The sequence below is a fragment of the Parambassis ranga genome, chromosome 13 (genome assembly GCF_900634625.1).
Source record: "Parambassis ranga chromosome 13, fParRan2.1, whole genome shotgun sequence".
In the NCBI taxonomy this organism is placed as follows: Eukaryota; Metazoa; Chordata; class Actinopteri; family Ambassidae; genus Parambassis; species Parambassis ranga.
The window spans coordinates 20,543,020-20,570,797 of record NC_041033.1 but is presented as its reverse complement, the minus strand read 5'-3'; the positions used below and the strand labels follow the sequence as shown (position 1 = coordinate 20,570,797).

Here is a 27,778-nt window from a genome sequence, read left to right as displayed (position 1 = left end):
TCCGTGTTTAAATGTGCATCATGAGAAGTTACTGATTAAAAAGCAAAATCAGGTGCATCCACGCGTGTGCGCAGTGGAGGAAGGAGGACGTTATTTTCTCGTTGGATTGTAAAAGTTGTTAATGCACAGTCTATATGGGTAACACCCCCTCCGCTCCCTCCTCCCTCCTTCCTTCCCTCCCCTCTCCAGGAGCCGTATTGAGCTGTGGGGCTGGGACATTCCTGGTTTGACGACCAGCCTCGCCGCTGCCATGATTTGCTGAGCAATTCGACACTGGCTTCAAAGATGCGTGTGTGGAAGAGGCAGCGCTAGAGACGGAGAGAGAGGCAGAGAGAGTGTGAGAGAACGCACCGAGCCGGGACTGTTTATATTCAGACAAACGGGACTCCAAAGTTACCGAGAGAAAACTCTCCACCGACTACAGCTCGAGTTCAGACCGCGGGGGGAGTTGTCGCACCTTGGCCCCCGAAGCCTGCGCTGCGTTAAGGGTCTGAAAAGTGTCCACCTCCGGCTGTTTTCATGTTCCTGCCGTCGCCTCGCACTTTGAGCCCGTTTCTAATGGAGGGCCCCGTACGGATTTGCCATCAGAAGAATGCGTTTTGCTGCTAACTCACCAGACGTCTCGCAGCCTTTGCCCTCCTGTAAGAGAGGTAAGAAGGGGAAGCGGTGAGGAGAGTCCTGGGCTGCCTGGCTGCCTGACGGCTGCCCGGCTGGGAGAAGGGGGTTTGGGGAGGCTTCGCTGTGCGCACCAGGCCAGCTGGGCTTCTGTGGAAGTAACAACAGAAAGGTAGACGCAGGGAGCTCCTTTGGAGTGGTCTGATCTGGTTCTTAGATGCCCTGACGTGTTTTGTGAACTTTTGTTTTGTGGTGGAGCGCAGCGCGGCGCGGAGTGGCAACATGATCCGCGTCTGTGGCGGAACGCGGGGGCGCCCGTGGACGGCGCGGATCCACGAATTAACAGACCATGGACGCACATTACGTGCTGTGATTTTAAGAATTTAATTTACAACACTAATTATGACTAATTTCTGGATTGTTAGGTTTGTTAATGTTCTGCTTGAAGCTTAAATTATAGACAAACAAAATCCCCACATGATGAATTATTAGTGATCAATGTCAGATTAATGAATGAAACAGAAGAAAAGTCTGAATACTTGTTTGGTGAGCAGCTCTGGAAGCAGCTTCACCTGAAAACAGATGGCCTGCAGGCTGCTTTTCTCCTCCTCTACACATGAAAGAACATTTTTAGAAATGGCAAATATGTCCCTCCCCTCACACACCGGTGTCACCTGATTTTTTTTTTATTTTAAAGGTGAGGATATGAGCTAAAGTTACACTTTTTTAGCAGCCAAAGCTTCACCCACAATCACCACTGTGCAGAAACATGGTGGCTTAGACTAATATTAGTCTTTTTCTTTCTCCACACTTTCCAAAGACAGAGAGCCTTTATTGTTTTTAGATGAATCCCCAGAGGCTGTCATAAATGCTGTGTTTGGTAAATCAGTGTTAGTGTGGCTCTGACATTTTGGCAAGTGCACAAATCACCGTGCAAAGCGTAGAAAAAAGAAACTGTCTGCTAGGATGAAGGTGTCATTGTTTACCCGAGGAGGAGCAAGCTCCTGACAGTTTAGTCACACAAAGGATTAAAAAAACACAACACTGGAAGAGGCAGAGGAATCTTTGAACAAGAACATTTATTTTTGCATTTAAGAACAAGAACATTGTAGAAATGCTGTGATTACAGTGTGAATGTGAATATTTTTTCACTCATTGGTGCCTTTAGTTTAATTTTTAAGAGTGATCTGTTCAGATTTTTGTCATTTTATGATATTAGAGACACTTCCTCTTTGTTTTTGCTCCTAAATATGCAGATAAAAGAGTCAGATGCACCATAAATGTGAAGAGCCAGCTGAGGCGTTGTGTTGTTTGTGTGTCTCTGTGTCTCACAGTAGAAGAAGTAATATGGTGGCTGCCGTGACCGGTCCCTCCTCACGTTCTTTTCTTCTCTGTCATGTAATTTCCTCTGTTATCAAGAGGAGCTTCACAGCGACTTTTGTTACATAGGGGCGACTTTGAGAAAACTGCACACTTTAAGAGTTATGGAGAACAAAGTCTGGCAGTCCCTCTCCAATGCATGACATCCAGTCAGTGGGACACACATGGCTGCTCTCAGATAAAACACTTTCAAGTTCAAACAGTTGCTCGTGCATTGTTGCGTCGGTGGGGGGACAAGAAGACACTTCCGATGGCTTTCAGATCCTTTTCACTGCTTCCTAATATTGGGTGAGCTTTTGACAGTGGCAGAGAGAGATTTGGTCTTTGTGTTCGGGCTCGCACACTGATGGCATCTTAAAGGAGGAAAGCCTCCTCAGGGTTTGATATTCAGCCTCTTCTTGAACTTTTAATTTATTGTTTTCTGTGGCCTCTTCACTCCAACTTCCCTTAAAATGTAGTACTCTTAATCTGACTACTCTAATTTATTTGCTCTGATAGCTTAAAAATTAGTGGCCACATGTCACATTTTTGTAATATTTTATGCTTTAGAGTGGTGTTTTCCTTTAATGTATGTCAGCTTTCTTCTACATTGGGGGGGGGAAACATCACTATATATTGATTAATAACTCCTGTATCATGCTCATTAGTGTATCATCATGTTCTTACAGATGTTAAAAAAGTTGCTGTGCTTTTATTTTGAAAGTCTGGCAGGAAAAACCAGTGTAAAGTGGCAAAATTAGGCAGTTCTCACCATGTAATGGAAATTTCTTTTAAACTGTTTATGTTTTTTGAACACACACACACACAAAGAGAACTTTTTTAAAACAACAAAATGGAGCCATGAGTCTGCGCTGCAACATTTGCGTGCACAAGTATTTTTAGTATGAGCATCCATGTTTTTTTTTTTCTCAGTGTGTGTGTGTGTGTGTGTGTTTTTTTTTTTTGGGGGGGAAATTAATAAACCATTAGTGTCCCGGCTCTTATCAGACAGACCTGAACAAAAGCGCAGCTCTGCCATTAAGCCAGCCTGAATAATGTTTGAGCCATTAGGCTGCTTGTTAATGATAAGCACATGTTGCTGTAGGAGAACTATGTTAAGTGGGCAATTTGAATGTGAGCATGTGTAATGATACCAGCCCCTGCTCTGCACTCATAATGGCTCTCTTGATTTTCTTTCTTTTTTTTTTTTCTCCTCTTGATGCAGCATTATTATATTCACAGCAACAATGGCACATGATTGCAGAGGTTGGAACCAGGAAGTGATGTCACACCTGAGTTAAGATGTCCAGTTGATTGCTGTCGTATCTCTGCTTTCTCACAGTTGTTTGTGAATAAAACTGAGCGGCTGCCGTTCAGTTGTGTTCCAGCAGCCTGAAGGTGGCAGAGGGTGTGACCCTGTGAGTGTATTTCGGGCTCCTCCCACATTCTCTCCCATTTTCTGGGCCCTCGCAGATTTGAGGCCAGGCGGCAGCAGCAGTAAAACCTCAGCCCTGGCCCTGAATGGACTGGAAGTGGATTTGAAACCTAAATCACAATGTGGTCTGCTTGTTTATTTGGTTTCGCGCTATGATCTGTCATATTATTGCACTGAAGGATCAACCTTTGGCCGAAAAGGGGGTGGAAAAAAATGCTTCTGAGAGTCATAAAATGGGAGAAAAATGATTTTTTTTAGTGTAATTTATCACCATCATCACAATATTTTGACTGCTGGAATTAAGTAGTTTTCTAAATCTCTTGATTGCTAATCCATTTCAGCTTCTTAGTACAACAAACTGGAATTTACAGAGCCTGTTTTATGGCTGATGTTTGACCCTCCAGAGCAGCTATTCCCAAACTAAAACCTGGCTTGTTTTGAACTCTTCACACCCTCCTTTTTCTTTCATTGCTCAGGGATTGAGTCATACTGCGGCCCTTTTTCCCCATTTTCTAACGCAGCTTTCATTCGTCAAGGCTAGACTCAGACCTCAGGCCCCTTCAGATGGACAGAGGGGAGTTTCGGGCAGCATGCCAAAAGAGCCACCATGTCCGAGGAGCCAGGGGTAGGTTAAGGAGGCAAGGAGGGAAAGGGGGGGGGAGAGGTCGGTGCTGATTGACAACACCCAGCAGCCATGAGGAGCAGTGGGTCGCTGGGAAAGATGGGCAGGTCAGAGAAAAGACGTGGAGCTCCCTGCAGCTGCAGCGCTAACAAAGAGATTTCTCTGAATGTGTCGGGGTGAAGCCGTGACGGCGCAGTAGCTGAAGGTGTCACTTGTGTTTAGGTGAAGGTGTCATTAGTAGCACTTCTTATCAGCTCTGAGCTCACACTGTCATTATTCTAACCACACAACACATACTTCACTAGGAGGAGACCCCCACTGTCTCTTCAGTTCTTCCATCACCCACCCTCCCTCCCCAGCTCTGACAGACGATCCAAACATCGACTACGCAAGCACGTTAGGCTACAGATAAGCCGCATGCTTCCTCTGCTCCGACTGTAGCTCGGTGTACACACCAGCTTTCAACAGATGCTCGTATTGAGTTTCTAAAAAATTCAGAACCTTGTAGGAGCAGAAATGGGATAATGACTTTCGAGAGATTTGAGAAATGAAATGAGAAACATCAGGGGCGTAATTGTTAAGACAAACAAATAGTTTTTGGAGCAGCAGAAACAGATGTTCCAGCCAGCCACTGAAAAGCAGCGGGATGAGGCTGCGCAGGCTGCAGATAGGCAGGTCTGCTTCTTCTCTGGAGATGGTTTGCGTTCTCTTCATGTCATGGAAATAGAGGCCTCGGCTAAATATACATATATATGTTCTCAATATGATAAGAGAATGTAAACCAAAACCACACACACACGCCGCCGATCAGGCGGCTGCAGACAATGTCAGGTGGTCAGAAAATATGTAGGCCACGTCTTTAGTGAGGATGCTTAATAAAAAGGTTTTTTTAATGTGTGAGTGATTTTGGCACATGCTGCAGTGTGTGTCTGTGCACAACAAAAGAATTTCCCCGGGAGGGTTCGTTGTGCTGCAAAACAACAAATATTTTCTCATAATAATCGCGGAGTGAGACCCGTAGTCTTGTCTCATGTAGCGTTCCTAATGACTTCTCAGCCTCAGGGAAGATTTCAGGGACTGAACTTGTGAACCGGACCCTTGCTGGGGATTTTTCTGTGTGTGTGTGTGTGTGTGTGTCTTCCTGTTTTCAAGATTCATTTTTTCTCCCCTTCCTGTAGCTGACCCTCCATAAACCCGCCTGCGTCGATGTCGTCAGACCAGCGCAGGGCCCAGAGTCTTCTCCCTTTCTTAAACCCAACGAGCAACCACAGCTTTCTATTTCAAATGTTGAACCAATAAGTCACATCTGACGTGGGGTTTTCTGCGAACCAGAATGTGTGCGCTCGTTGTAAAAAAAAGATCAGCAAGACTATATTAAGGCAAAGCTAGTGGCTGGCACTCCCCTTTCAGCTGACAAACAGCCTTCTTGTTTGAAGGGCTGTTTTTCCCCCCAGTTTAGAGTGTGAGGCAGTGCGGGTGCTGCTGCTGCTGCTGCTGCTGCCTCCAGGTCTGTGGTTATGGGTGCCATTTTGGGCCTTCCCTGCTTGCAAGATGTGTGGGCCTCCAGGGAGCAATGGAACCCCGTATTTATAAAAGATACCCAATGGAGGAATGTAAGTCAAGAGGGATCAAACGCAGGGTCGGCCCTCTGCTTTGTTTTAAACACACTGTGCGGTGCAGCTGTGCCTTGTGATCAATCAAAACACATCTCTGCTTTGACTTAATCACATAAAATAAATCACCGTCCTCTCTCACACAGTAGCAAACACACAAAGCATGCACCCAGTTAGGCTTCCCTGTTTTTTTTTTGTTTTTTTTTTGCTGTGTGTTGGTGTTGTCATGATGTTGTGTTTCTCTTGGCATCCTCAGAGTGCGACGTCATGTGCCAGAAGCTCTTCTGCTGCGGACCCTGAACATTTTTTTTTTTTACAACTTGTCTCGGAGCCAGACGTTGGAGCACAGATGATGTGTGTGTTGATGTATCACCGCTGAATTTGTTCACTCGATTGCCGCACAACAAGCGGAGGAGTGTTACAAGGAGAGATGGATAAACATTTAGACAAACTAAATAAAGCATGTGCACACTCTGTTTGGCCCTGCGTATTTGTCTTTGGCCTCTCAGACGTGTACGTATAAGGGAGCTGGTTTGTTTGTTTGGGTGGAATTGGTGAAGAAGATAAATGATATTTGAGCCGCTTTTCTTTTTTTTACACGTGTTTGTTTTCGCTTTGACAGCTGGCTGGCTGTGGAGTCCAGTTTTTCGAGGCTTTTTCTTGTCCCATAACCCCCCCCCCCCCACCACCAATATACAGCCATCACTCTATTATACTTGCTAAGTCCATTTATCATCCTGAGAAATGAAAATACTCTGTGTACTTTTTTTTTCTCACGCCTCTCCAGTGACAAACAAAGAAGAGGCGAACACTCTGAAAGCAGCACGATGGAGCTTCTTAGAAGCCGACTTTGTAAAACTGAGTTTCTCGTTAGTATTTGGACACGTTGTCATTTTGTTTTTGCTGCACATGTTTGAAATTACATTATTTAATGTATGTTGAAAGTGCGTTTGGTTGGCAGCCAGGGACCTATCAGGAGGGAGACTGAGCAGAAACTGTTGTCTGCGTCTTTGCCGCTTGTTGCCGTAGAGACACAGGCAGTGATGGAATCCAGGAGAGCTGGGGAGGGACGAGAGAGCGGGTGGTGGGGGGGGGGGGGCGGTTGGATCAGATGGCTGTTTGCCCATAGTCCACAGCCCACACGGCAGAAACGGTGAGATTTTCAAGACATTTTTTTAGTGATAACTTTTTTCCTCCCCTGCATCAGCGTGTTTTCCCATCATCTCTCTAATCAGGCCTGATATGGAGGAATGTGAATCTGCGGCCTCCTGCCCCGGTGCCACGGCTGCACAATCCCAGCTCCCCTCTCGCTTGCCGTGATGAATCAGACTCTTGGCACATGCTGGAGATCAGTGTTATAACACACCCCGCAGGCAAGAAGGCCTTCTTGTGCATTCCTCCTTTCCATCAGAATTACCTTTTCGTCTGAGCAGACGTTCCCCCGTGGGCTGAAAGGCCTGTGAAATCAGCTGGAAGGGCCCAGAGAGTTCAGACAATGGGGAAGGGTTGTTAGTTACATGCGCTTTGCAAAAAGGTCTCGAGGTGGCCTTGTATGGTGGTGATACCCGGGGATCTGTTTCCAGTGTCCGAGGCCGCTATTGAGTTTCGCCCCTGTGGTTAATCCCGCTGTTCAGGACCTTGGGAAACAACCATACCTCCCTACCCTCCTGTCCCTCCCCCTTTGCAGATTCCCAGGAAAAACAAGACATTGCAGAACAATCGCCAATTAAGATGGGTCTTACATACTGTACCATTCAGTCCCCACTCTCTGTCTCTCTCTCCGTCTCCCCCTGCTTCTCTCCACTCTCTGTTTGTGTCCTCAGCCAACAAGCCTTAGGGTAGAATTAGCGCTGTCTCCCAGGTCCCAGCCCTGGCACTTTGGGAGGGTCAGGCTTTGGTGAACGGAGGCGTTGTGGGAGAGGAGGAGGAGGAGGTGGGGGTGTGTGTGTCCTTGGTAAACAGGGCTTTGTGGGATGTGACTGTCTGATCCCCGGGGGCCCTCTCCTTTTCATTCCTCCTCTGGTCTGATCCCACACCACGGTGGTGCAGTCAAGACTTCAGCGTCGTCGTGCTATGGGACCTACATGGCCTCGTTATCACCCTGCACCTCCTGGACTGACAGACAGACGGACAGACAGGCATGTCTCTCATGCAGACTGTCCTTGAAGATGTGTCTCATTTGTCTTCTGCAGTCACACTTGCTTTAAATGATTTATTACTGCATTAACTTTCTGCAGGATCTCAGGTTCAGACCAGGGCAGCCATTATGTGTTGGACTACACCCCTTTAATGTGATTTTTCTCTTTACGTCTCACTATAAATCAGACAGGATCCCCTCTTTCTCCTTCTAATTCCCTCACTTCATTCCACATCATGTCTCTTTCTTCTCCTTTACTCACTCTCCTGCAGTCTCAGTCTCACTTTTAATAACATTTCAGTCTTCACACAGAGCTGGGCTACACCAGAGGCCCAGTGTTTCCACTCATTAGTTTTCTCTGTGGTCCCGGGGCTGCCTCGGTGGACTCACTCAGACCCATAGAAGAAGCTCATAATGGTCGCTGTCTTCGATCAGGCAGCTCTTCCTGAGTTTCTGGGCCTAGCTGAATGTAGTCGGGCTGAATCATCAGTCAGTTTTGGCAGACGCGGGTGCAGGGATGCCATTATGTGTATTCCTGTATGTATGAGCCAAATAACAAAAAGAGGGAGGAGAAGGGAGCTGGCAACTTTTCACCTCCCAATGAATGTTTCAGCTCTTTTGACCCCCCCTCCCATCTCCTTTTACTCCTCTCCTATGGAGCCTTTCTTATTCTCCTGCTTCTCATCATGTAGCTTTGAATTTATCTCCCATCTCTCCTCGGTGTGTGTTTGTGTGTGTCCGTTGCCTTCTCTCAGTGTGGAGCTGAGGAATGTGTGCGCTGCAGATCCTCTGTCAGTGTGATGTGGGGCGAGTGCAGACAGGTTTGGGGTATATAGCATGTGAATCAGCTTCAGTGCACAGGTCAGATTAGACCATCATACCAGAGAAGACTTGCTCTTTCTCTTACAGCCCACTGATCACCTCCACATCTCCATCTTTAAACTCACGCAGTCCTGAGCATTCGTTACGATTGAAGATAAACCTCTTAAGTATTGATTGCCGGTGTGGGATCATGCATTGGGGGGAAAAGCTGCTCCATGATGTTTGCTTTCATTCAGCTGTGCAGTCCTGTGAAGCAGAGACCCCTCAGCCTCAAGTCAGCGGCACCAGTTGTGACCTGTTCTTCCTCTGCCCTCCAGGCTTTTTGATGCTTCGCCGGGTTGCTTTTGTCCTTGTTTACCCAATATATGACAAGGGATAAGGGCCGGCCCCACATGAGGGCAGATGGGGCTTTAAGTAGTTCCTGTGGAGACGAGGCCAAAAAAGAAGTGCAGGTGCTAACTGCTGCAGAATCCCCTTTCCCCCCTTCCCCGAGGGCAGCCTGTCAGTGTGTTTATTTTCTCTTGTGTCATCACCAGGGATCCCTCTTCTCCCACAAGGGGGGATAGATGCTTCTATTCCTGTGTCTGAGTCTTGTATTACTTCCTAGATGGATAAATAAAGGTGCTGCCCCTCAACACTATACATCTCCACTATGGATTCCTCCGGAAGGGAGTGTGACAGGTGACACACAAAAAATGCAGAAAGGTCTCATGTTTTTTTTTTCTTGCTTTCACACCAGTAAGCCAGGTGTCAGTCAAACCTCAGCATACACAGCTCAACTCCCTCAAAAACTGAACTTTTCCACTTGAACTCACTGACACTCACCTCATTATTTTCACTAACTCTCTCCATGTCTGTATATCGACTCTTTTTTTTTTTGTTATCCAAGATGTCTCTTCAATTTATAGCAGGTCGATCCCGCCTCTACAGCGGCCGTACATCTACAGCATAAGTGCAAAAACAGAGAGTAACACAAGATCAGATTTGGAATTGGAGGAAGAAATCTGGAACATGAGTTTGTTTTCCTTTAAGAAGTAAAGTCTGGAGTTTTGAGAGCAGAGGAGTTGAGGGAGAGGTCTGGCTGCAGGTCAACATCAGACCAGAAGAGACGATCAGGCTTCATTTGACAGGGACTTCCCCTCCTGTCAAAGGGGCCGCTCCAGCAGCTTTTGTCTGGGCGCCTGCTCAGGAGGAAACGGGGCCTCGCCTTTTACTTTCCATGCAGCATCAGAGAGTCTCAGCGATGAGGGATACAAGATATCCACACAGTGTCTGTCTCCATGAGGATGCTGCAATGGTGGCGGATGTCAGAGGAAAAAGCCAAACAGATAAGAGGCAGGAATGATGCCCCTGTGTTTCCTCGTTGCGCCAGATCCATGGGAGATAGGGCAGCTGTGCGTGTGTTTACACAAGGGCGTCAAATCGGAACCTTGGTCCCCAGCTTAGATTAGAACAGGTTAAAATCAGAGAGAGGGAGCAGTGGGGAGGGGGAGAAGGAGTCACAGAATCAGCTACCAATGCGCTTGACTGTGCATTGTTATAGCTCTGTTGTTATTTTTGTAATTATATATCATTATTCCGGCACAGAGAGAGGGAGAGAGAGAGAGATAGTTTCCACTGATGGCATGGGGGCAGTGTGCAGGGCCTGTTGCAACTCGCAGGATGGAGAACTGCCAGGCTGCAAGATGTGGGTTTGATCTGCCTGAATGAGCATGCACACACTTCAAACTGAAGCCTAGAATGCACACAGCACCATGTTTGTTACTGAAGCCTCAATATGAAAACATCAGGCTTCATTCAGTGTAAGAACTTAACATGGGTTTGTGTGAAGCAGAGCTGGAGGAGGTGACCTCTGGGGGCTGGTCCCAGGCCACCAAACACCCGCTGGTTTATCCTTTCTCTCTGCTCCTCCCTGACCTTTGACTCCAGGGTGAGAAGGGGGCGGGAGCCAGGAGCTGGAAGAGTTTATTATTTCCTGCTTTTTTTCCACTCTTCGTCCTCCTCCTCTTCATCTCAGGATGCATTCAGAGAGAGAGACATGGTTCTCACATGGTGTTAGCAGTGATTAAGTCGATTAAACAGATACATGCTTGTGTATTTCTGACATTTTATAAACTTTAAAGGGCTATTTCCTGTAGTACAGTGAACAAAAACACACCTAGTAGTATTTTTGAATGTTTTTTAACATGGCTACCACTACTATTTTGTAATCAGTGTTCCTGCTGAGAAGAGAGGAATGTGTATCTGAGGACCAGTGTGTCATTTTCCCGCCGCCCTGCGGCCCTCGTGCAGACGCTAACCAAACTGACCTGCTGGATTGTGGAGCAGGTGAAACAGTGTTTTTCAGTTGGAGAATGGGCTTCAGCGCTCCCACCCAGGCATCATGCTTTTAATTTGACCCACCCTTCAGCCCTCGGTCGGCCCTTCCGCTAATGTCTGTGAGCCACCGAAGCGCCAGCGTGAATATCACAGCTGGACCTCCATTGTCCCTCCGGCCTCAGGCTCAAACCCTGGTTACCAACCAGGAACCTGGGGATCAAAGCTTGCCCCGGATTACTCTTAGAAAAAGGAGGAGGAGGTGCCGCGTTCGGAGGGGGTCGGGTTGAAAAGGATAGAGGAATGCTCCTAATTACGTGCCCTCCACTCCTTTTCTGTCTCTCTCTTTGGCCCTTCTCTTGTCTCCCCGTGTGTGTCTGGCCTGCACTTCAGGCTACAGTGAACCTATGAGGAAGCAACACAGTGTGACAAGAGAGTGATATTAGGAGTGAGGCGACAGTCTCTCCACAGTTACTCCATTAGGAGCAGATCTCAGCTACCCAGTGGGAGAGAGAGAGGGGACATTCCAGCCTCTGTAGAGACACTGGAGTGGGTGAGAAGAGGGGTCAGAAGAGAAGGGGTGGGAGGTGGAGATCAAGGAGTGTGTAAAGAGGATGTGTCATGAAGATTAGAAGGATTGTCGTTCAGGATTCTAATAGATTTTCTTCCCGCTTTAGATCCAGTTTGGAATTCTCTCCTTCAGCTTGCTTTGCTGTTTATCACGTGCATGCTGTCATGTTTCTGTGCAGAGCTCCAGTTTGACGTGTTTCTCCGTGTGTGTCTGTTGCAGGTTTGCTAAACAGACAAGGGCGTACGAGTCGGACAACACGGCCACTGGCAGGGGTCAAAGTGCACCATGGACAGTGGCCTAAGGGTCCTCCTGTCCACTGTGCTGTGTCTCAGCCAGTCCCTGCTCATCAGCTGCTCATGTAAGTTTTTCTTTTATTCTATTCTCACTTCGCACCACAGACTAGAGGCTTGTGGTGATGACTGCACCAGCTCTGTGCAGCTTTAACACAGGCTTCCATTCTTAATGCTAATGTGGTCTTCAGAGAAATCACTGCACATATAAACCCACCTTCACTTTCTCACCTCAAAGCAGATTTGGTTCTGACGTCCTGTTTCCTCCTGTCTAGCTCAATATCCCTCTTTCCGCTCTGAACCTGTCTCGGTGGTTCAGAGCCGAGGCTCCTTCGTCACTCTGCGGTGCACAGCGAACCCTCCGGCAGCGGTGGTTTCCTGGCGTTTCCGCGGCCTCCCCCTGGACCCGGACACTCTGCCTGGTGTGCAGCTCAGCAGGGGATCCCTCACCATCTCCTCCCTCACGCCCAGCCTCGCTGGCGTCTATCAGTGCGTGGCACGCTTAAGCCACGGGCTGGCCATCGCCAGCCGCCACGCACGCGTGGCCATAGCAGGTACGGATACAGAGAATTACTCTTCTGTGCACACTTCAAAGCAGAGTGGTGAAGAAAGAGAGGAAGCGGCCTTGGGAAGAGGAAGGCCATTTTGTGAGTGTTGAACACTTAAACAGAGCGCCTGTCCACGGCTGCCTGCTGCTGAGTGGTGCAGGGGAAGGAAGCAGTAGGAGTTTTTTACTCGGGCGCCCTTCCAACCTCTTGACCGGTATCCTTAATGAGCCTTGGGCTTTCCTGTGTGTATCATGTTATGTTCCTGCTGCAATCCTGCTCACTCTTGCACACTACGCTAAAAGCTCGACCCTGATCTGGATCTGTATCAGAGTCACTCACTGCAACAATAAACAAACCCAGTCATCCAAAACAAACTCAAGTAGCGCTGAGCATCTTCACTCTCCACTCTGCTAACATATTACTCTGCAGAGAAAACACTAACAGAGCCTCCTTTTTTTTCTGGATTCTTGCAGAAATATCAGAATATGAAGATGGCCGACGGCGGTCGTTATCAGTGCAGGAAGGCAGCACTGTTCTTATAGAGTGTCCTCTACCACACAGTGTTCCTCCAGCCCTTCCTCGACTGAGAGTACGAAGGGACTGGATAGAATCTTCAACAGGTATGTTTGAAACGTAAACAGTTAAATGAGCGGTTTGTTCAGCCTGACAGTCTCTGAAAATGTATGCTGTGCATCCAAACCCTGTTTAAACACACAGAACAGATGTGAGGAGGAAGATCATTTATGATTTACAAAACATTTTTAAACACAAACGGGTAAGAAATGGTGACAGATTTTGGGTTTAAATCCCCCCCCTCCACACAAAAATGTGTACATTCTTTAGGGAGAATGTGTGACTCTTCTCTCAGTATAATCTGGGAACAAACTGATCCTGTCAGTCAGTGAGGATTAGGAAGATTTTAAAGAAGGTCAAGTAAAGTTTGGTTGTCAGTTAGAGGCTCAGCGGTCGGAATGGCGACCGTCTCTCAGGGAAGAGGGTGCAGAATGAGGGGCGGTTTAAGAGTTAAACTCCATGTGCATGTACATCTTCAGGTTGTATACTTTTCTCCTCTCCTCAGATGACTACTTAGTTCTTCCATCTGGAAACCTCCAGATTGTCTCTGTTTCCACCCGGCATCAGGGCATGTATAAATGTGGTGCAGTCAACCCTGTTACCGGGGAAACCGTCACTCAGCCTCACGGCACTAAAGTGTCTGTCAAACGTAAGTCTGAGAACAGTTTTTTAACATCGCAGCTCTGTGTTTTGTGAACATCTGCTAACATGGTTCTGTCTTTGTGTAGCCTCCACCTCCACCTCCACCTCCTCTTCCTCTGTGCGGATAGTTTACCCCACCACCCCGGTGAACGTTTCCATACAGCAGTCACAGCCGCTCACCTTGGAGTGCGTCGTGTCTGGGAGTCCTGCACCAGCAGCCAAGTGGTTCAAGAACGGTAAAGAGCTCACCGTGGGGCCGTCCCACCAACGGCAGCACAACAACCTGGCCTTTGTTAAGGTGACGAGGGCGGATGCAGGCAGCTACACCTGCGCTGTGGCGACAGAGCAGGGGGCTGTGACCAGCGTTAACTACACTGTGAATGTTCTTGGTGAGAAACACACAGAGTTTAATGTGGTGACTGCAGCAGGGCATCATGGGAAGGTTAATGTTACACCCGTTCTTTCCTCCACAGAGCCTGTTTATATAAAGGAAGGCCTGAGCGACCAGCTCGTCCCTCCCAGCTCCTCTGTCAGCTTTAGCTGCGAGGCGAGAGGGAATCCTACCCCAAACATCACCTGGCTGTTCAACGCCAGACCCATCAACGCGTCACGCCGCTTCCAGATCTCTGGAAACTCACTGGTCGTTAGAAACGTGACAGCACAGGATGAGGGAGTGTATCAGTGTCTGCTTGACAACGTGATTGGCTCAGCACAGTCACATGGGATCCTCACAATCCAGCCAGGTATTTTAAAGTTGATTATGAAGCTCAGGTCATCCTGTATGAAACAGAAAATCGTCCTTTTTGTTTTATAGGTTTGGCACTAAAGATATTTTTTTACAACTGTCAAGAAGAGTTGTATTCTTGTGTTAAATGATTAAATGTGTCAGAAAACTGTGAAAAAGTGCCTCAATGTCTTCCAAGCGGCAACAACATCTTCCAAAGAGCATGTTTTGTCTGCAAATTTCAATTTATAGTGGCATAAAATAGAGGAAAGCAGCAAATCAAATTTAAGAATGTGGAGCCAAAGAAACACTTTTGTGGGTTTCTGTGAGGTTTTTTCCCTCCAGAGTGTCGATCGTGGGTCAAAGACTCGCTGCTAAAAGCTGTACGCTGTCACAAAATATCGCGGTGCGTGTTGGAAAGGGTTAAAGCATCTGAACCAGATGGGCTGTCTGTGGGCCTACGCATACAGTATCTGCAGGGAGTCCTTGCTTTGTGTGTGTGAATGTGTGTGTGTGTGTTTGTATGAGGGCTGGTAGGGGAGGCTTGGCCAAGGCCGCCCTCCTCCTGAGTCTTGAACTGAGCTTGAGCGTGAGAGTGAGCTTTGTGCGCACCGTCGGGGATAAGCCCCCGGACGCTGGAATGTAAGGAGTAGCAGTGGAGGGTTATGACGAGGACCAGACCACCCAGCTGTCAACATCATACACAACTGCCTTTTATTTATTAACACATCACAACCCTCCTCCTCCTCCTCCTCCTCCTCCTCCCCTCTTCTCCTTCCCCAGTCCGCTCTGCGCCAAGGCCTCATTCCTTCGGCTCTCCCCTGTATCTGCAGAATGATTAATGCAGCTACATGTGGTACATAGGGAGTACAAATCAGACAGGATCAGGCGGGTTCACTGCACAACATTTGTTCCCCTTCCACAAACCACAGGAGGAAGAAGAACCAGAATTAATATCTTTTCCTCGTTTTATACACAAAAACAGAGCGTGGGGCTGATAAGCAGGATATCCAGGCGCAGAGGTAAAGACTGAGCAGTACCAGGCACAGGAGCTTATCCGATGCCCTTTGCGTTCAAAGTAAACTGTATCATTGATCGTCTGTTATCCTGATTCATCGCAGTTTTTGGTTTAGTTTTTCTGTTTGTTTGCGTCGCTATGGCAACAGGCTGCTTGTTGTTTTGTGTGTGTGTGTTTTTTCTTTTTTTAATTTTGTGTAGTGGGTTGTGCCACAGGGTCGGATGTGGTGTCACACAGTTGTCTGTTTCCTCCCTCTTATTCCCATCAACACACACACACACACACACACACACACTGTGCACTCTGGCTCCTCTGCTAAAGCCCTGTTGATTTTAATGAGGAAACGTAAAGAAAATACTCGTTAGCTGCAGACGTCGTCTCAGGAAGTCACGTTTTTCATGTCCAGGAATGTAAAAAAGGAAAAAAAATGAGCTGAGCCGCATCCAAGCTCTGGCTCTGCTGGTAATCCTTGTTGATTTAAACATCACATTTACTCCCAGGTGCTCCTCTCTAATGGACTTTCTTTTCTGGGAAGGACCTGGCAACATTTCTGTCCAGGTGTAACAGATATATCACCATCAGGATGGCGAGGTCCCTGTGTCCTTAATCACCTCCTCCTTGCGTATCAGTGTGTCTGAGTAGCGAGTCCCGGTTGTGGTTGAGCTATGAGTCAGAGCTCCTGGAGAGGTGAGAGCGGTGCAGGGTCGAGAGCAGGAGGACTGGATGTAGTGCTGAGGACAGATTCTCTCCGGTATTTTAATGGTTGGTGTGTGGAATGTGTGGCAGCTGGCCGCAGTCCCGGGATCAGGTCTAGTGTTACCAGCTCCAGGCCTGTTTGTTTTACAAAGTGAACCGGTGCCACACGCACCAAAAACGGCCTGAAACTGGACCCAGGGCCCTGCAGCGTGCCCCTGTGGCCAGCCTCGCGGTGTTCACCTCCTCATTGGCTTGTTTAGGTTTTAATATTAACTCGTAAGCAGTGGAGTGGTCCCAGCTCTCTGTCTGTAAAAAAAAAAAAAAAAAAATTCCACCCACGCTCTGCCAAACCCGTGTCAGGCATAATAACGCCCTTAGCTTGCATGATTTGCCCAGGTGGACCGCTCTGGCAAAGATTTACTGAAAGAAAAAAAAACACAGTGTGGATTTGATGGTAGTGCTGCAGAGATCCAGCTTTTCTTGTTATTTTATGTAGATTAAAAGGTTGTTTCCAAATGTAAAACTTTCCAGCACTGGTTGTCCTCTGTGCACACGCAGGGCCACTGTGTTAGTGTTAGTCACTGACTGAGTAACACTGTTGGCACCGCTTCAGCTTGGAGTACAATGTGCTCTCTGAAGACACACAGAACTCTACATAGATCCAGGAAACTATATTTTAACAGTAACAAAGTAAATCAAACACAACAATGGGGACATGCTTTAAAAAAAATCCCAGTGGCCCTTGAACACATCACGTGTAACAAAGTTTAAAATCAGGACATTTAATCGCCCCATTCTACATGTTTTAATAAATAGAATTGCTTAAAATAAAGAGTTTATATTAATAATAATCTGTAAAAAACAAAAAATTCTGCACTCCTCTGTGCAACTAACAAGCCATGACTTTGTCATGTGGGATCTGCAGTTACATGATGAAAATTCTGCAGGTTTTTGGCAGGTTTTCTGCAGTTTTATGTGTGGAGTAGAGTGAAAAAAGGGTTAAAATTAAAATAATTTAAATGTCTTTTGCATGTTTGGCCCCCATTACTCCCTAAGATTGATTTAACCTGTGGGCACTTATTGTTAAATCCATAATCAAAACAATTCAATTTGCTTTTTTTGTACTTTCTAACTGTAATATTACATGCTTGTATTCTCTCTGTGTTTTTTCTCTCTGACAGATCCACAGCTGGGCTCCACTGCCAGCGTGTTGCCGGAAGCTTCACCGTCGCTCCACCCCATACAGAGTGACGAGGGCCACGACCACTTCCTGACCGAAGACGAAGGCCACACGATGATCAACCTTCCAGCCGATAGAAGCGGCGACCGCCCGACTCCGGAGGCGCCGATCATCATCAGCCCGCCTCAGACTCACAAGCCTGACATGTACGACCTGGAGTGGAGGGCGGGGCGTGATGGAGGCAGCTCCATCAATGCCTATTTTGTCAAATACAGAAAGGTGAGGGGGAAAAATGCAAAAACTGAAGTCTTTGGCTGGAATGTAACCTTCTCATAAAACAAAAGGAAGGTCCAGGACCTGGACTGACTGAAAGACCTGTCATTTCCCCCATTTTACAATCCAGTGTTTGCCTCAGTAATCACCTCGCTCTGACTATAAAACTGCAGCAATACTAGTTAAGACTTTGTTGGCTGCAGGACTCAGTTTCGCCGGACTTGGAAATTGTGACAGAAATCTCACAGGCATTGTTTCTGAGGCCATCCGGGCTCGGAAAGACACTGAACCATGGAGGATTACAGCCCAGAACAGACCACTTTGTTTTGCTCTGTATCATTTTTATTCATATTGTGTGCGTCTGTCTGTGTGTGTGTGTGTGTGTGTTAGGTTGATGAAATGGGAACAGTGGTGGGAAGCTGGCACACGGTTCGTGTCCCTGGCAGTGAGAAGACCCTGAGGCTGTCAGAGCTGGAGTCCTCCAGTCTCTATGAGGTGCTGATGGTGGCTCGGAATTCAGCCGGCGAGGGTCAGCCAGCCATGCTCACGTTCCGCACCGGCAAAGGTCAGTCCAACCACACACTCATCAGATAAAAAAACACAGTTGAAACAACTGTGTGCCTGCACTTCCTGAGTGTATACGGCATCACACTTATTTACGCTGCAGCTGATGGACAGGAAGCCAAAAAAAATGACCTGAAAACTTTAGATTTTTGGTGTCAGCTCCTCCAGTTTCTGGACACTCAGCAGACGTTCAGGAAGAAATTCATCAGAGAAGAAGCAGGAACGTGTTTTCAGTCTCATGAGAGCAGAAAATATGCCGAGCTTTGCATTTTCCAGTGTAAGAAAATGTGCTGCTGCTTGGTTGGTTTGTTGATTGTTTCTTTATGCGACGACTTTAATGAATTATAATTGTAAAAACAATCAGACTGATTAGTATCAGTCATAGTAAATTACTGTGAGCATATTTTTTTGTTGTGTTTTTCAGACAAATAAAAATAACAATGGCCACAAATGTTCCAAAATAACTAACAATAGAGCTGCACCACAGGCTGACAAAATGTTCCCTGGTCAAAAAAATATGTCAAATACGGCCAAAACCACGGATATGATTGTATCCCGAGGGTGGCTCTTTTACAAAATGGTCCTGGACAGGACAAAAAAAAATGCCAACCAGATGTGGTTCCAAACTCCACCGGAACAACGGCACCGAGAAATGAAAAGGAATGTGGTTTTTGTCTGCCTCCTCCTGCTGCCGTTTCTAGATGCTTTTTTTTATTTACCCACAAACACAGCAATAAAAATATACAGTCACACAGAAAGAACATCAATGACACGACCTCAGCGGTGATCCGAAAACCTGAAATTTGATGTTCATGTTTCCTTTTTATTTCTCTTTTTCAGAGAGGACCACCTCCCCCAACAAGAATCCGTCGAAGCCTCCCGTCATCTCGATGCCACCCAAAGCTCCCGAGGACAAAACCCCCAACACCCACTTTGGAGTCGTCATACACGACAGAGGTAGGTGTGAGCGTCTGCAGAGCTCCGTGCTGCTGCTGCTGCTGCCGCTGCGGCTGCTGGACGGCGGTTGTGGGATGTTTCTGAGGAAACAGGACTCTCCATCATGTAGACTGTGGAGTTCATGACCAGACTGAGCTGAATGTTTGGATGTGGTCTGCTTTGTTTCTTTGAGTGCAAACAGTGAAACCATAGTTGACACACTGCAATGGCTCAGAGGGTCAGATGTGTGTGTGTGTGTGTGTGTGTGTGTGTGTGTGTGTAGTCTTTTCACTAACCCTCTCCCCTCTCTGTCTTACTCTCTCCTGCCTCTCTAACTTTGTGACTAAGAGCTGAGGCAGTAAGTACACACACTCCATGCCTTCACAGTGATGTGTGTTCTAGTTCAGATGCAGAGATCACAGCCGGCACAGACATCTGACTCCATATTTATCTCTGTCCCAGTGCCCGAGGCCCCCGATCGTCCCACCATTTCCATGGCGACTGAAAGTTCGGCTTTTGTCACCTGGATCCCTCGAGCCAACGGCGGCTCTCCGATCACGGCTTTCCGTGTGGAGTACAGACGCGGCCGCAGCGCAGAGTGGGTTGTGGCCGCGGACAACATCTCACCGCTCAAGCTGTCGGTGGAAGTTCGGAATCTGGAGCCCGGTGAGTTTTTTTTTTTTTTTTTTAGATAAGGATGACCTCTTTCTTTCTTATATTTCAGCTGTACACCAAACACATATTTCACTGTCAGCAATAAAGATGTGCTTCTCTTGTGTGTTATTGGTATCCACAGCTTTGTTACCATGACATCATGGTACAAAAATTGGGATATCTTTACACTAATTAACCAACCTCACAAATGTAGGTGTAGGTAAATGGTGACACCTATACATTTGTGCCAATCCATCTGTCTGTACAGCTATATTAATCAGTATTATGGCTCATTCAAAGCAGATAATCATAGTGATGGAGACACACTAGATTTCAAAAGCTGTGTGGACGGTTGTGGGACTCATCGATTGATGTTTATGTCATTTTTGCCAATAAAGATTGAAAAAAGATGAAAAAAACAGTGAACTGTGCATTTAATACACTGAGACACTCAAACTATGCTTCCAAGAGGCGCCACCTTCTAATAAGTCCTGTGACACTGTCCTCTCTAACTCTCTCAGGATCCATCTACAAGTTTCGAGTGGTAGCCATGAACATGTACGGCGAGAGTCCCCACAGCATTCCCTCTAAGCCCTACCAGGTGCCTCAGGCCAGCCCTCGAATGGCAGACCGCCCGGTGGTCGGACCTCACATCTCCTCCACGGATGCCATCAGCGACACGCAGATCATGCTGCGCTGGACTGTGAGTACTGCAGGCGGAGAGAGGCTGCAAAGAGTTCTCCTTTTCTGAATAATTGTTCATCATGATTTTACAGACACAAAACTTCCAAATGGTTGTTTTGCATAAAATAGAAATGCAGGAATACATTCACATGCGCTTCCTGTCTGTAGATGAGTTCGGGTGATGCTGTGTGTGTGTGTGTGTGTGTGTTCCAGCTGGCTCACCTGGTGGTTCTCTCTCAGCCAAAGACTCCATCAGACCTTTAATTGAGCGGCTGCGCTGATTAGAGTTCTGTTCAAACGGAGAATCAGCAGCCCCGTCCATCTGCGTTTGTTTCCTGCTGTCTTCAAAGCTGTTTCTCTTCCTCACAACAGTTTGTGCTGCAGATGGATGCAGATAGTTCCCCGCATTTACTTAACCTCAGACAGCCTCATTATTTCCTGAACTTCAGACAGACAGTGCAATCACCATTCAGCTTGTAGACTCAGTACATCTGCTGATAACAACCAGCTGGCCATTAGTTGCAGGAGAATTTCCTCTCTCCGTATAATAATTGCTGTAGTTTAACATAATCTTTTTTTCCCCCATCCCCATCCAGTATAACCCCTCCAGTAACAACAACACCCCCATCCAAGGCTTCTACATTTACTACCGGCCCACAGACAGTGACAACGACAGCGACTACAAAAGAGACGTGGTGCAAGGTAAGAGGACGTCTGTGTTCCAGTGTTTGTGTGTCTGCAGATTGAGTGTGTAGAGTGTTTGTCGACAGCTCCGACCTGCCGTGGACGTAAGCTCACGCTGTGCAGATAAACTGGGTGGTGGGGGTGTAATGGATACTCTGTGTCAGGAGTGGGGTGCGGCCAAGAGGTGCACGTCTGCTCTTTGATTTATAGAGCCCGCTCTCCCTGGGCAGCAGGGCTCTCTGAAATCTGTTTTTAATAAATGGCTGCCAGCTAATGGGCCAGAGCCCGTAACCGGAGCCCGGCCGGAGCAGAGGGGCTCAGGTTGCTGGGTGGAATGCTAACAGTTGAGCCTGGTACAGGAAGGGAAGGAGGGGCATCCCTTCAGTCCACCCAGCTCCTCAATATCTGAGCATGTGGCTCACTGTCAGGGACGAATGTCTGGTCAGACTGGGGACACAGTGAGCATTTAGTTAGTGGCACACATGTCAAGTAAATTAAAACATTTATGTTGAAATAGGACATAAAGTAAACATACAAAATAACAGAGATTGTGGTAGAACATGCTGCCCCCTCCAGGCTGGGGACTGGAGGAATTCTTGGGGATTTTGTTCACAAGAAGGGGAAGAACTGAGCAGCAGATCAACAGGCAGATCAGTGCAGCATCCGCAGGAATGCTCACTCTGCTCTGGCCTGTTGTGATGAAGAGACAGCTGAGCCACAAGACAAGCTTCTCACTCTATGTTCCCACCCCGCTCTGTGGCTCAGTCCAGTTCAGTGTAGAGCCATTTCTTCTCTACACCCTCCTGTTGATGTGGTTCGGGCACCTCGGTATGATGTCCCCCTGGGCGTCTCTCCTGTGAGGTGTTCTGAGCATGTCCAACAGGCAGGAGGCCTCACGGACATGCTGGAGGGATTATATCTCTGGGCTGTCCTGGGAGAACACCTCGGCATCCCCCTGGATGAGCTGGAGGAGGTGACTAGGGAGAGGGAGGTCTGGGTTTCACTGCTTAGGCTGACCCGACTCAGAAAATGGATGGAAGTTTGGAGCAGGGCAACTCGACTTGATAGAGTTCTTTAAGCATGTTTTGCTGCTTTTGCTAACAAGGTAAATGTTGCAGTAAAGACACATTTCTGTATGTTTTGCATCCGCCTCAAATAATCCTTTAATGTCTGAATGTTTAAAATCAATTACTGACCACAAACCATTTGTGTACCGAACAAATTCTGCTTCGATTCTGTGTTTACAGTACTGAGCAGATTAAATGTTAGCTGCACCTTTCTTACATTGTGAAACTGAAACACATCAAAAGAGATTTATTATGTTTCATATTTAACAACACACAGCTAGAGCAGCTGCGTATTTCAGCCTCATTTGTTAGAAATGTAGCGTTTCCATGTTGGAGGCTGTCGTCTCATCTGTGATCTCAGAGCACGTCGTGGTGTGATAGTGTAGCAGCAGCCGTGTGTGTGTGGGAATACTGGAGGCAAGCCAGGACAAACATGAAGCTGCCATATATGGAGCTTGTCTTGAGTAAAGCAACTGTCTGGGCTCTTGTGGGACTGACGGAGAAAGAGACAAGGGTGGGGGGTGAGGGCTGGGGTGGGGGTGAGGGAGAGCGAGAGAGCATGAAAGAACATGACCTCCAAAAAAAAAAAAAAAAAACGATGGACGATAAGAAGCTGTGAGTTTACACAGGATCCACAGCAACCTGAGTCAACAGTGGCTCGGTAGAGGAAGTGATTTCTCACCTTTGTCCCGCTTTTCTTCTTCTTCGTCTTTAAGGTGTTAAAGGCTGGCACATGATTGGACACCTGCAGCCAGAGACCTCCTACGATATCAAGATGCAGTGTTTTAATGACGGGGGAGAGAGTGAATACAGCAACGTCATGATCTGCGAGACCAGAGGTAAGAAAACACACACACACACACACACACAATGCACCCTCTACTTTATCAGAGGCCCGGGCATGTTTCTGCAGCCTGTAATGACGGGTCTGATAGCCAGAACTACACAACATAAATGTACTGACTTTTATGGGACCAACAACAATGGCTTGTATTTTATAGTTTGTTGTATGTCTCCTCCTCCTCTTCCTCCTCCTCCTCCTGCTCCTCCTCCTCCCTCTCTGCTGCAGCACGCCAGGCGCCCGGCTCGCCCAGCCAGCACCCCATCACCCCATCCGGTCCACACCCTCAGGAGCCCCCCAGCCCACCCGGAGGACTCCTCTACCTGATCGTGGGCTGCGTGCTGGGAGTGATGGTGCTCATCCTCCTGGCTTTCATCGCCATGTGTCTGTGGAGGAATCGGCAGCAGAACAACATCAACAGTGAGTTTAAAGCTAAAAGGAGCTGACGGGCAAGAGTTAACTCTAATTCTCATTTTTAAGGCTTGTGAAACATATTCCAAGTGCTCGCTCCAAGTGCATATACAGATCCCAAGGTACTTGTGAAAGTGTTTGCCATTGTTAGATGGACTCCTACCAGCACGTTTGAGATGACTATGTCCAAGAGTCACCAATAAGCCCCTCTCAGATGTGGGATACGTAACATTTCTGGGTTCATAATGTGTCCTCCTGCTCCTGGATGCAGTCAGCTTCTCTTTCATTTAAGTCTGCAGACATCACCTGATACCAGGATGTCTTTTTTGGTTGTAATCTTGTGCATGCACTTCCATCTTTAACTGCTTTATAATGGAGCATGAGAAGCAGCTTACGCTATGGAAAGGTTGCCATTCATTCCTACATCAAGATCACCTTAACATGCACGTGTTTGATTGTGGGAAGAAGTCAGAGCAGAAAAAAAGTACAAACATAACTATTAACCATTAAATAATGGTCATTTTGTTCAGCTCTCAAACACTGGTGTGTGTCTCTGCCCCCCCCCTCCACCCTGCAGAGTGCAGCCATGCCGGGTACCTGTACCAGCAACCGGAGATGAACGGCCATGTACACGAGTACACCTCTCTGCCTGGCACCAGCCACCTCAACGGGGGCATCCACGCAGGCTACGGGCACAGCGGCCAAATGCTTCCTCAAGGGTGCCATCACCTCCACCACAAACTCCCCAATGGCCTGGCGCTGCTCAACGGCTCCGGCAGCATGTTCTCACCTGGCCACCCACACGGCCACGACGGCACCCTGCCTCACAGCGCCCGGGACTGCGACCACTCGCACCCTCACCACCACCATAACGTAAGTGCTCCAAAACCCCTGAAACCGAACGCCTTGTCGATTTAGTTTGGCTGAATCTGGTGTTCTCTTGGCAGGGTGGAGGAATGTACACAGCTCTTCCCCAAACAGAGTCTTCAGACTGTATGAGCTGTCAGAACCTCTGCAACAATAACAGGTGAGGTTTAACACACCGTCTCTTGATCCTTAGATTTGAGTATCCAGGAGTCCTGGAGTGTTTTTTCTTTTAAAAAATGTGGAATTCATTGGGTACAGATGCAGAAAATCAGGAGAATAATCAGATCTCTTTGTTTACTGTAAACCACAGTGAGCACAGTCTGCAGCAGCAGGGAGTGAAAAATGTCTGTGGGAACTTCAGCTGATACAGACACAAGTACAGGGGTTCTGGTGGTGAAAATATTGTAACAAATGAAAAAGATGAGCTTGAGAGATATTGCAAAGAAAAGCTGGACGTGGCTCGTATTTCATAAGATACAGCACAGAAGAAGAAGATGAAGAAGTGCTCGGGAGCCCCCTGTGAGGCCCAAACACACACACACACACACACACACAGTTGCCCTCCTGCTAGTCCTGTTTATGTACTTAAGGGTCCCCAGCATCACAGTTTACCCTGTGTGCACCCAGCCAGCAGACCTAATGAGGCCTGTGTTTATTTACCTCTGGCTGCTGGGAAAAGAGGGGGTGTGGTCACAATCCAATCGTGCACCGATAGAGGGAAGCTGAGTTCAGGGAAAATGAGGAGAAGCTCGCTGTCTGCTTTTCTAAAGAGGAAAAACCACAGCGTGTCACAGTTATTTAAGGGTTGTGGGACCAGATCTTTAATCTCTGTTGAAAACAGTTTTCTTTGCAGCTGGATGAGATCAGTTGGTGCTACAGTTGTGTTAGAGCTGCCATTGTTTTGTTATTATTAACACAAGGGTTGTCTATGTCTGGTGGCTAACGCAGGATTCTCTGCAGAGCTGGCAGTTGGCGGCGCTCTCTGCGACACACAGGGCACCTTATAAATGTTTCTTTCCATCTTTGTGTGTCTCAGATGTTACAACAAGACCAATGGCACTTTCTCCAGTGGCACTCTGCCTCTAATGCACCGTGTGGCGCCGTGCCAGCAGGACGGGTTGGAGATGGTGCCTCTGGGCCAGGTCTCGTCCACGTGCCGCGGGCCAGACGGCCATTCTGGTGACCAGGAAGCCGACGCTGGGTACCAGCCAGACGAGCGCAACGAGACCTCGCCCTCACAGCATTCCTGCTGTCTGATCAGGAACAATGAAAACTCTCCAGCGGACAGCAACACTGGTGAGACCACAGGCCACAAAAGCTTTTTTTTTTTCTTCTCGGTCATTTGTGACATTTCCTGTTTTTCAGTGCAACATTCACTATATCAGTATCAAGTTAAGACATCGGCGGAGCCCCTTTTACGCCACTGGGAGCGGGTGCAATCTGCATCCATTCTCTGGTCAGATGACTCAGACAAAGTGTAGATCTTTATCAGTTCCAGTGCTGGTGTTACCTTGAAGGACAGCAGTCTTCAGACTTTGTCCAGTCAGTGTGCTGTGACATAGAGCTGGCCCTTGTGGGCGTGTTTTAGGTGTGACAACGACATATTTCCCTCACAAAGACTTGTGAAAGTCATCTACCACCTGCTGCTCGCTAGCTTTTGTGCCATGTTGTGTTTTCTTTCTTGCAGTTTGTTGATCTGATTGATTAGGGTTTGCTGGTTGTTCATCCTTCCAAATATTCTTCTGAAACTTCCCAGATGGTTCTTGTGTCAGAAGCCATCTGGCTCGTGACTTTAGCTCCGATCAGCAGCGACAGAAACATGACACCCAGGAGGAGGAGATGCCAATTCTAGCTCCTTTTTTCCAGGAAAGACCTCCATATGTAATGACTTTAAACTATCTCACCCGTGCCTGAACATCTTTTATTCAGAAAACAGCAGTGTCGCTGGCCTCTGCAGTGTTTACTGTTTACTATTCCCGTTTCCCAGCAGCCTGTTTGTGATGTTGAACGTAACACAACACAAAACAGAGATGAAACGTGTCTCAAACTCCAACACAGAAACCTACAAACGTTCCAACATATTTACTCATGGACTTTTTAACCTTCACACAGAGCCAGTTTTTGTGTGTAATGTGTGTATTGTTCCAGGATTTCAACCAGAGTTTTAAGTGAGAACATTAACTTCTTGACACTCATGGTTCAGCAGTGTTGTGAAATTAAATTCATGCAGTTGTTCTGCTCCATGTAGGTTTTTATATCATCACCAGTCCTCATGTTGAATGCAGACAAACTATGTGGCATCACCACAAATTACACTGTGGGCTGCTCCAGAATCTCTGCTTGTCTTTTTTAATATGAAGTGTAAACCAAAGATTCTCTGTGTCTGTGTGTGTCTGTGTGTAGCTGAGGAGGAGCTGGAGTGCGTGGACACGGATGGGCCTGTGGTGTGCTGGGAGAGCCTCGGCTTGCCAGACTTGGACTGTGACGAAAAGCCTGGGTGGATCTCTAGCAGCAGCCTGGCAGGAGAGCTGATCCAACCCGGCCCACAGGAGGTCTGAACTTCGCCCACATACACACCCCCACACACACACACACACACAAACACACACAAGCGGTGCTCTCCCGCAGTGTGGAGGGTTTGGAGAGACTGGATGAAATATCAGAGCGGAAGAAGAGAAGGAAGAGTGAGCGATGGGGATAGTCAGACACTGCATGTCACGGTGACGAGGACACAGAACTGTCGACGGACTGAGCTGAGACCGGAGATGTGGAGGGGGGGGGGGGGGAGAAAGAAAAAGAGCGAGCCTGCCAGATGGAGAGACACAAAGACTGAAGCTATATCCCACTGGAGGGAAGACTCTCATAAAAGATCAAAAACTCTTTAGATGACTTATTTATTTTTTTGTAGTAGTAAAATCTTATTTCATATGAATGTATCTGTTTTAAAGAAAAAAGTTTGTCTTTTATATTATTTATGCCTTTTGGATGAGAAATACTTTTTATTTTTTGTTGTGTCGTCCCTCTGTGTTCCACTCAGGCGTGGAGTTTAGCAATTGTCTATGTAAAGTTTTGTAATAATATAAAAGAGAAAGATATGGGAGCGTCAACAACTCATTCTCGCTGTCTTTCCTCATCTACTTCATGTGCTCGATGAATGATTGCCGTCGTGATTTTTCCCAGCCTCGGTCCAAACCCATCCATATATTTCTGGCAGGCCTTTGAAGTGGCTCTGTGATGGGCTGTCCCACTGCAGTGACCCCTGAACGGGGGGGAGAGGGGGTGAACACTCCCTTCGCTGCTCTCTGCTTCGCTGAATACTTGATAGCTCGTCACTTTACGTAAAATGCACTGTTGCTCTGAGAGCACTGTTGACCCACTGGCCTCAATCTGTTAGAGAAGGGGAGCACTTACATTAAAAGACGGAAGCGTTTATAGCTTTGAGTCACACACGGGTGTGGGTGCAGTGACAAAAGTTGAATACAAACTGTGTCATAAACAACATGTTTTGTCTCACAGGACATGAAAAGATGGATTATCCAGAGTGAACAAGGACAAAATGTTCAGTAGTTTTTTTTTACTATTAAATGCCTCAGAAAATCAAAAAATAATCTTCATGGTGCACAACAACACAAATCA

At 47.3% G+C, this 27,778-nt stretch overlaps 1 protein-coding gene across 1 annotated transcript; it reads left to right on the top strand.

Moving 5' to 3' along the window:
* The first annotated feature begins 218 nt into the window (after positions 1 to 218).
* cdon (cell adhesion associated, oncogene regulated) lies at positions 219 to 27,778 on the top strand. Its single transcript, XM_028420430.1, has 19 exons — positions 219 to 650; positions 11,710 to 11,848; positions 12,056 to 12,334; positions 12,802 to 12,948; positions 13,407 to 13,550; positions 13,630 to 13,932; positions 14,017 to 14,286; positions 17,163 to 17,440; positions 17,825 to 17,999; positions 18,839 to 18,955; positions 19,397 to 19,600; positions 20,110 to 20,291; positions 20,869 to 20,974; positions 22,740 to 22,862; positions 23,093 to 23,284; positions 23,853 to 24,148; positions 24,223 to 24,302; positions 25,179 to 25,438; positions 26,546 to 27,778. Exons 2-19 carry the CDS (start codon positions 11,776 to 11,778, stop codon positions 26,698 to 26,700), a joined length of 3,384 nt encoding a protein of 1,127 aa, XP_028276231.1. The 5' UTR covers positions 219 to 650; positions 11,710 to 11,775; the 3' UTR covers positions 26,701 to 27,778.

What these genes read in the sequence shown, in the direction of transcription:
- cdon (XM_028420430.1), top strand. Translation starts at nt 11,776, where the DNA reads ATGGACAGTGGCCTAAGGGTCCTCCTGTCCACTGTGCTGTGTCTCAGC. An exon ending in CTACACTGTGAATGTTCTTG is followed by an intron (nt 13,933 to 14,016) that starts GTGAGAAACACA and finishes TTTCCTCCACAG; the next exon opens with AGCCTGTTTATATAAAGGAA. An exon ending in ACCCTCACCACCACCATAAC is followed by an intron (nt 24,149 to 24,222) that starts GTAAGTGCTCCA and finishes TTCTCTTGGCAG; the next exon opens with GGTGGAGGAATGTACACAGC.